At 56.1% G+C, this 9,538-nt stretch overlaps 1 protein-coding gene across 1 annotated transcript; it reads right to left on the minus strand.

Moving 5' to 3' along the window:
- Positions 1 to 2,190: 2,190 nt before the first annotated feature.
- On the minus strand, positions 2,191 to 8,531 carry TRNP1 (TMF1 regulated nuclear protein 1). Its single transcript, XM_082441225.1, has 2 exons — positions 7,525 to 8,531; positions 2,191 to 2,949 (listed from the first exon to the last, which is right to left on the minus strand). Exon 1 carries the CDS (start codon positions 8,401 to 8,403, stop codon positions 7,696 to 7,698), a length of 708 nt encoding a protein of 235 aa, XP_082297351.1. The 5' UTR covers positions 8,404 to 8,531; the 3' UTR covers positions 2,191 to 2,949; positions 7,525 to 7,695.
- Between the last annotated feature and the right edge of the window lie 1,007 nt (positions 8,532 to 9,538).

Raw genomic sequence — 9,538 nt, forward strand, 5'->3', positions numbered from 1 at the left:
TTCTTTGCTTGGTGACTGAAAGCAGCCTCCCACCCCACGCTGGCCGTGCCTACCCAACTAGGGTCCTGGGATGGGGGACTAAATTTGTCCCAGCTCCTGCTTTGGGCATGAGGGGAATGCTCACAATGTAAGCACACAGGCCTAGCTTGTTGGGGTGGGTGGGGAGTGGGGTTCACCTGGACGTGCTCGTTTCAGAGGGGAGAGAGCCAGAAACCCACGGCATATGCGTGTATGCACTGGATTCAGCCCACGTGTGCCAGCCACCCCTCCAGGGGTGGGAACACATCAGCAAACAAAGGACCAAGATCCCTACCCTTGTGAGGATTACATTCTAATGGGGTAGAAAGAAAATAAACTAAATTATATAGTCTTAGAAGGTCAGCAATGCCTAAAAATATACATAGCAAGGTAAGGGAATGGAAGTGCTGGGTTTGCAATTTTAAAAAGGGTGAACCTCCTTTAAAGGGTGACATTTGATTGGACAAAGACTTAAAGACAGTGTGAAGCAAGCCATGCGGATGTCTGGGGAAAGAGCATTCTGGGCAGAGGAGACTTGCCAATGTACACATGCTCCTGGCAGGTGTGTCTGGGGAAGGGCACATGCGCCTGATGGTGTTCTGCTGACCTTGTGCGGGCGCGTGTGCTCCCCATGAGACGTGGGAGACAGGAGTTTCCCACTAACAACTATCACTTTGCTAAGTTCTCCCCGACCACACCCTCTCAGTGCACCCTCCCAACACCTCCACGAGAGAAGAGCAAGAATTTCCATTTTACAGACAAGGAAACTGATGCCAGAGAGGTCAAAGAGGTTTGTCTGCCCCCAGAGCCATTGCTGTTAACCCCTGCACCATCCTGCCCCTACACTCTGATTTCACATGGATGAGCGTGACAGTATGTCTCCTGTACATACATGTGACAGAGAAAAAGAGTTTGCATTACTGTTTGCCAAGTTTGTACATTTTCTTAATGCAACTGTGACACCAGCCATGGCTTGTGGTGACTATGTCAGAGGCCCGTGTGGCAGCAGGTGTGCCCGGGGGTGTGTTTGGGAGAGGTGTAGTGTTTCCGGGTGTGAAAAAAACACTGACTCAGTGGTTGGCATTGTTCTCTCATGGACAGTTCCTGCAGCCATCTAAGATGCCAGGACAGGAAGGAATCAAGAACTGGGAATCAGAGCCAGAGAGGGGAAGGCTGAGGGAGTAAAGACCAATCCCCCATCCCCAACCCCACAGTGCTCTCCAAGCAACAGTCCACTCTCCCCCTGTGACCCATGGTGGGTGGGGGGAGCTCCAGAGGGGGAAAAAGCCTTGCAGTGAACTTTAGGGAATGGAAGATAATGCCCTCAGGCAGTTGCATGATATGTCGGCCCTTCCAGTCCCACTCTCCGCCCTCCTTCAGGCTCTGTGCCCTTGGGAGGCTGACCTCTACGGACTGTGCATCAATGGCCCTCTTGTTCCCTACCTCTCTGTTGGGTTCAGCCAATGAGAGTTCCCAGCAGGAGATACTGGAGGGAGGAGGAGAATAAGGTGTTTATTCCCCCTGCTCCCTTCCCATCAGGTCACCGTGGTTGCCTACATCTCTCAACCAAAGACCACTGCTCCTGTCAGGGGCCCCCTCCACACAGCTGCACTCTCCGGGTCCGTGTGCTCTCCCCTCCCCTCTCCTCTCTTACCCCTTCAGGCCCAGGAGTTGTAATGGCTTCTCCCTGTTGCTAGCCCTGGAGAGCTGCATACACCTTGTTAGTTTCTTAAGCCCAGCCCCCATCTTTGGAAATAGTCCCTTTTTAAGTCTCTGCCCAGTTTGAGTGTGCTGTGTCTCCTGCTGGGAGCCTGAGTGACAGACAGGTCCATCCATTCACCAGCACGGTCACACACAATCCTCCACGGATCACCATGCTGCCATGTTATCAGAAACACGCTCGCATCCCTTCGTGTCACACAGTCTCACACGTGCATCCCATCTCCTAGTTTCCTCAACACATCCTTATTTGGGGAAGACTCCATAAAGAGGGTCAACTTTGAGCCAGGTCAAGGGAGAAGTCAGTCTACAAATCAGTAAGCAGGCCCAGATTGCCAAACGAAACTAATCAGAAGCTGCTCAAGGAACTGCCAACTTAAAGAGCCGTGACAGACACACAAAAAGGAAAGGCGGCAACGCCACTCACAGAGTAAACCTCAAAACCACGCATGCTTGTCTCACATCACTGAGATTTATTCTTCCTGAACGTATACATCAAGGAACTGACTCTATATGCGTTCATTTTGCGGAACTCTACAAGTTCTGGGTTATGTTTGAGTCAGTGTGGCCCCCTTCCCTCTACCATCAGGCTATTTGAATAAATGTGTTCCCTTTTTTCATTTAAAACTTAGAATTATGTTGCCAACACCTCTTCCTGAGAAAGAGGTGTGTCCCCCGGGAGCCAGCAGCCCATTACCTTTCTGAGGGGCCACAGGCATGTGCCCACCTGGAGAGGGCAAGGACGGTGAATGAGGGGAACTGAGGGATTGCTCAGAGCAATGCTTCCCCTCAAACAGGCCCCCTGGTGCTGTTAGACTGAGAAGCAACAGCATCTACCAAAATGGGGACCCCAGCTGCACTGTGACTTGTTTAAGAATGATGACATTTTTAAAAGAGATCCTTTTCAATTTCACATTGGAAAGCTTTGCTGCACTCTTAAATAATCTGACTGCGTCTCAAGGACTTGTAACATCTTCAGTTGTACAGTGTAAGCCAAAGTCAAATGCAGCATATATAGAGAAATTCATAGTATTGGCAACTTCCCCAGAATCCAGCCCCTTGCCACTGTGAAGTGAAGGGCTCCTGTGAAGTGAGGAGGGTGCCATGCTTGTGTAGGGTCAATGAGAGGAGTCTTCCTGAAGGAGGTGCCCAGGGAAGGAGCAGAATCCAGGAGTCAGATCCAGAGTCGAGGCTCTGAGGAGCTGGGAGGAGCTGGAAAGAATAATTTCAAGAGCTTTAACTGTCTCTCTCCCATAGCCACCCAGCCCCACCCAAACCCTTCGACATCTACTTCCTTTAGAGGGGCCATTGTGGAGAGAAGGTGCAGGGGCAATATTTTGGAATCAGGCTCCACTCGCTCCCGCCCTGGAAGGGGTGGGGGCTCCTGGGGTGAGCTCCCTTGGGCCTCTGTCCTTGGCTGGGATCCCCACTGGTCTGAGCAGCTGGAATGGAATGTTCCTGGGATAAAAAGCCTGCCCCCTCCTCCACCTCTTCCCTTATGGAGTTCCTCAGGGACTGTCATGGGGGGGAGAAGGGGGACTGTTCCAGGGATGCCTGATATGGCTATGCTCTGGAGAAGCAAAGGCCCACACTGCCTGGGGGCTCTGTCCTGGCAGCTTCTCCTGGGCTAGGTAGGTTGGCTCCACCGAACATTTACAGACCTCCTCTACGTGCTAGGCACTTAGTGTGACCTCTCATTTAATACTCAGAAATTATCTCCTCCCTAACTCCCCATAAAACACACACACACACACACACACACACACACACACACACACACATACACACACACACGAAACTGGCTCAGAGAAGGGAAGTCATTTGCCCAAGGTCTCCCAGCTGAGAAGCTCCAGGTCAGGACTAAATCCCAGGTCTGTCTAGTTCTAAGACGGGACACTTTCTGCCCCACCATGGAGCTTGTCACCCTCTTCCTCTGACATCCCAGGCTCTTTGCTCTCCTTGGTACCAAACACGCCAGCCCAGGTATGCAGGGAGAGGAGGCAGCCTCCAAGGCAAGCCCAGGCCCTGAGCATCCTTGGCCTGCCCTTGCCTGAAGCCAGGTGTGCTGACTCAGCCTGACTTACCCCCCAAATCCCAGACAACCAAGCAGGGGAGGCAGCCTCTTGGGGTGTGCCCAGACCTTGGAGGGGTGGCAGAAGATGCCACCTTCTACCACCCTTCCAATGTCTGATCACATCCCTCCCCAGAACCAAGGACCAGGGTTCACTGTACCCAGATTCAAAGGGTGAGAGTTAAGAAACCCTCATTAGCCTGATAAATGGAGCCCTCATTAGCCTGATAAATGAAAAGCCACATAGCCTAATGTTTAAGGTGTCCCCCACTTAGAGGTTCTATGTCCTTGGGCAAGTCACCTGCCCTCCCTGACCCTCAGTTTCCTCATCTGTGGAAATGGGGCTAACTCCTACTTTGCAGAGTAGTTGGGAGGACTGAAAGAGATAATGGGTGTAAAGCGCTCAGCACAGTGCCTGGCATAGAGGTGGTGGTTAATATATTATGCCACAACCAAGGAGTCCCTTCCCCCATCACTCCTAGCCAGCATGCGGTCAAGGTCTAATGTGGGAAGAAATAGGCTGGGGATCTCCCAGCTTTCCCAAATACCTCCTCCCATGCTGGCTGTAAAGCAAGGGAGGAGGTAAAGGCTCTGCTTCTCCTTCAGCTCAGAGAAGACTGGGACCCTGGGTTTTTCTCCAGGGCCCTGGCTGTTAGGGGAAGGGAGCCTCCTAGAGACTGCCCACTGCAGGCCTGGAGCACTTTAGCTGTGAATTGTCGCTTCAGCCTAATCTCTAGGAAGCCACCTTCATTCCCAGGTGGCGGCGGCGGCGGCGGCGGCGGCAGGATGGGGTGTTCTGATCAATTATCAGTGTAACAAATCTGGGAGGAGTGAAACTACTCTGGGCTTTTACTCAGATGGTGATGGCCAACAGGGGCAACCTCTCTCTCCAGTAAAGTCTTTCCTGATGGACCTTCCCTCTGAGGTCAGAGGCCCGCCCCTTCTCTAAGTGACCACCAGTACCCACACATTCTGCCAGACCTTTAAAGCTCAAAGCCTGAGAAGCCTGGGCAACAAGGGAAGAGGCTGGCTGGAGGCAGGGACACTGTGGGTTCGGAGCCCGCTCCAGGCCTTGCCCGCACACCCGGAGAAGCAGCCCATACTGCCCTCTGGTGGTGCCGCCCAGAGGTGCCTCACTCATCAGGGACCAGCCAAGAGAGCGAAAGGGCTCATCCAGGGGAGGGGCAGGGCCCGACTAAAACCCTGAACTGGTCTTCCAGCCCCTCACTTCCCTCAGCTGACATTCCAGATTCACTGGTGGCAATCAATGTCCTCAGGGCACAGATCCTTCAGGATCCCCTGTACTCAGTCCAGTCCCCAGGGCTAGAATGCTGGGCCACCTAGAAACTGTTCAGGAAGCCATGCAGGGTGGGGATGCAGTATATAACCAGGGGCTATAGTTACTTGTGAAGGCCTAAAAACGGCCCTCCAACATCGCCAGGGCAGGCTGCCTAGAAGAGGGCTGAGAGACACAAGTCCTTGAAAACAGAGACCCTCTGATTCAGTGCTGCTTCTTGAGCCCCTGGACTGAGCAGAGATCAATGTTTGTTGATTGAGGAGAATATGAAGCCTTCTAGAGGGGCCCTGGGTGGGCCAGACAGTGGTGGGAAGTTGACTTTTATTAATTGGCTGAGGAGTAGTGGACAGAGCACTGAACCAAGAGCTGGGGTTCAAGTCACTGAACACTGTGTGCCCTGGCCGAGGCCCTTAGTGAGAAGCATGGGACATCTGGAAGTGGAGGGAGGGGACAGAGCTGCCTGTGACACTAGGACCAATCTCCATTTCCTACATATACCACTTTCTCCAGCAAGAGCCATCTCTAATTCCCTACCCGCCCCGCCCCCTCCCCACCAAAATCAGGACAAAGCTGATTACCAATAAATCCCAGAGAAAGGCAAAATTGTGGTGACACAGAGCACTTTACACCATTAGCTAAAAGCTTCTCTGGACCAAGTGTCCCTCTCCCATGCAACCCAGAAAACAAACAGTCTTGGCTGCAGCCCAGCGCTGAAGCCTGAGCTCCTCACTGTGTCACCTCCAGGGAGTCCTTGTCCTCTCTGGGACTCTAGACCCCAAACGACCCAAGTAGCTTTGGAAGGTCATCTCTCTCTGGGGAGGCCAGAGGATGCCAGGGCCCCTCACTGCTCTCCCAGTCACAAGCTCTCAGAGTCTCTGAGACCTCCTCCTGGACTTCCCTTCCCCAGCTAAGAATGGGTTCAGGAAGTCCTGGCTGTTAGCTGAGAAACCAGGCAAAAAGTTTGGTCTGGGAAGAGGAAGAGCTAGCTGGGGGAGGGACAGGTGAGGGTCCCTGGGTCTCTGCCTTTCAGAGCAGTGCACCTGACCCTGAGGACTCTGGGATTACACCAGATTCCTGTGACTCTTAATTATCTCATTCTACACCCTTCTCCCCATTCCTAAGCCCTGACATGAGGAGGGACAGCTACATTCAGAGAGGGACTGAGGAAACTGGCCCAAAGAGAGAGCAGAGTTGTTCTAGGTCACACGGCAGACAAGCTGACACCAGTTCTATCAAGCCCCTGCCCCTGGACAGCGGAGAGATACGGCGAGAAGGACACACACAGGCCTAGGACCTAGTTCTGTCCCTAGCTGACCTTGCCACTCTGTAAAATGAGGACTTTAAATCAGCTCCTAGGCTCCGTCAGCAAAAGCAGTGCCTGTTTCTAGGTGTGATATAAGAGAATAAAACATTCTTCCGTGATTTATGGGAAAAGACAGACCTCTGCCCTGTGTTAACCTCGCTACAACCCTTCCAAGAGGTGAAGATACCCACATCACAGACTGATAAGTGAGGCTGCAGTCAACTCAGCCAGTGAGCAGCAAAGCAGCAGCCAGGCCATTCACAGCTGAGTGGGGCAGGGGAATGGGGGGCCTGAAGGGCATGTGGAAAGGAAGAGAAGCAGATCTCATTTCAGGTCTGGCCCTTTAAGGCCCCACTTTCTAGAATCTAGAAGCCAATGACATACCTGCCCCCCTGGGGCCTGTTAAAGGATGTCACCTGGCTCCATCCCTGGCAGAGCCATCTTAGAGACAGGTTGGGAGGGAGCCCCTAGGAGAGCCGGCAAAGCTTCAGGCAGTCACCAAACACCCCACCTTGGTCATCTGAGTCAGACTGTACTCTTAGCGAAGCTGCATGAGGGCCTGAGAAAAGACCTGTCTCCTAGAAGTGGAAGGTCCTAAGTATAAGTATGATGGGAGCAAATCCTTAGCCTCTCTGGGATTCCATCTCCCCGAATGGGAAACAGGGGCTTAGGAGAGGAGAACTCAGAGGTACATCGCTGTGCCAGCCCCCACCCCATCCTGGGGCCTCATTATTCTGGCCTCCCGAAGGGCAGTGCCAGAAAGCAGCAGCCTCAAGGGCAAGACTCTTCTTACAGCCCCAAGGGACCCAGGAAATGCAGCGTTGGTGGAAGGTGAGGGTGGGGTGCTGCGTCAGTGCAGGAGGCTCCAGCGGGTAAAGGTTTGCTGGCAAACCCATTCTGGGATCTGAGCAGCCTCCATTTGTCCAACTCTATAATGGGTACTTGGTGCTACTACCTCATTCCGCAGGAGGTCTGGGAGTGACGGCAACAGAAAGCGGACAGCTTTATTAAGGACCCAGCGGACTCCAGAAGCCCTAGGGAAGGAGGTCTGGAGCCTTGCACCGCCCCGCCCCACCCCGCCCCGCCCCACGGATGCACCAGCCGCTAAGACCGCACCTCAGTTTAGCCTTCTTTACTGGGCCCTCGGCCCCCCGACTGTCTCCTCCTGGGGTCGAGCAATCTGTCCATCCGCGTCGGTGACGCCGTCCATCCAGCAGGCGTCCACAATCCGTCGGTCGGCACCTCGGCGATGGCCTGTCGGGGTGGCCAGAGGTCCCGGCGCGGAGGTCAGCGCTGGGGGGAGGCGGGGCCGCGGGGCGGGCTCCGGCGGAAGGGCGAATCGGGCTCGGGGCAGTGGCCCCGCCGCAGGCGCCCAGCGCCCCAGGGCACGCAGCCGCCCAGACCTAGCGCAGAGGCAAGCAGCGCGGGCGGGCGGCCGCGGCGGCCGCGGCGCGAGCCCTTCTTGAGGCGCGACCCGTGCGCCGCCAGATAGAGCTCGGCCTGCGCCACGCCGCCGCCCAGGCGGCCCAGGCTTTCGGCGCGGTGCGCTAGGCGCAGCTCGGCCGCCAGGAAGACGCAGTGCAGCTGCAGCACGCGGCTCTCCAGCTCCGACACCAGGCGCCGGCGGCCCTCCACCTCCAGCAGTCGCCGCCGCGCTTCGGCCAGCTCAAGCGCGCGGCCCCCTGCCGCCGCTGCCGCCGCCGCCGCCGCCGCGCCCGGGCCGCCGCCCGCGCCCCCTGCCGGCCCGGTGCGCCCCGCGCCCCCGCTAGCGCCCTGGCGCCAGCGCTGCAGCTCCTGCCCCTCGGCCGAGCCCGCCGACTCCTGGGCCACTTCGGGCTGCGGTGAGGCCTGAGCCGGGGTCGGGGTCAAGGTCGGAGTTGGGGACGGTGGCTGAGGGGACAACAGGCGGTCCCCGGGCGGCGGCGGCGGGGACCCCGGTTCCGCCGACCCTTCCTGGGCCCCTGGGCCGCAGGCGCTGATGCGGCAGCCCGGCATCCCCCGCCCCCCGGCGGTCCGCAGCAGTGAGTCCGCGAGTCTGGCCGGCTGTCCCCCACGCTGGGAAGGATGAAGGCCTCAAACCAGAGAGAGACGCGGCCGCAGCCCCCACACTAGCGCCAAGGCAACCGCGGGTGCGTCTTATAGACCATGGGGCGGAGCGAAGGGCAGCACAGCCAACCAAAGACTAGCATGCCCTGAACCCTCCTCCCCTGCCCCGCCCCGTCAGGACACTGCCCAAACCCTTCGGGTCCCTGGTCCTTCGACCCAGGCTGCTCTGCTAGGGCATCCAGTCCCTATCCACCTCCTCCAAATTTTGGGTGGAAAGGGGACTGCATCTTCTCTGGCCTGGCCCCTGAGTCATAAGCTCTAGTAGCTGGTGCTTAGAAATCATGGACTCCAGTCCCCACCTGTGGTAGGCTTTTGCCTGAAGCCACACTATGTGACAGTGAAAGCCTGAGACACAACTCAGGAGGCTTGTCTCCTTACACAGTACCAAACGCTGCCCCTTGGCTGAATCGGCTCTACCTGGTCTCCTGGGCCGCAAACTTCACCAGGACCACCTTCTCCAATCTCCCTGCGGCCATGGAGAGGTTAACACAGAGGGACGACTGGCCTCCTGGTGGGGATCTGGCAGTGTTGGTTCCTCACCAGGCAAGCCCTTTACTTGCAGAACAAACCTCAGCACTGCTGCTGAGCTTGGCGTGGCTTTCGCAAATCTTGGTGGCCCCCCCGGGGAGCCCCACCCCTCAGTGGGCAAAATTCTTTCCAAGCCCCTGCTCCTGTCTGCTCCTCCCAGTAGGTGTCCCCACACCTATCTCACAGGGCGGGAAACAGACCCAGAAGGTGTAGTGGAGCCTTGCCCAAGGTCCGTGGCTCAATCTGAACCACCGAAAGGGACAAGCTCATCCATTCATGCCCTCTGGGAACTCAGATTCCTGGGTCTCCTCACTGTCACTGAGGCGACCCTGCTTAACTGGGACTTTAGTCATACTGGCAAAACGATAGAACTGAGGTCTAGCCATTTTTCCCACAGCGGAAGTGATCTTGCCATACCCCCTCCAAACATTGACCCAGACACCATGGCACTGCCATCCACTTGAAAGTGCCATCAGAAATGAAAGGGCTCTGTGTT

The sequence above is a fragment of the Balaenoptera physalus genome, assembly GCF_965194825.1.
Source record: "Balaenoptera physalus genome assembly, chromosome: 1".
NCBI lineage: Eukaryota > Metazoa > Chordata > Mammalia > Artiodactyla > Balaenopteridae > Balaenoptera > Balaenoptera physalus.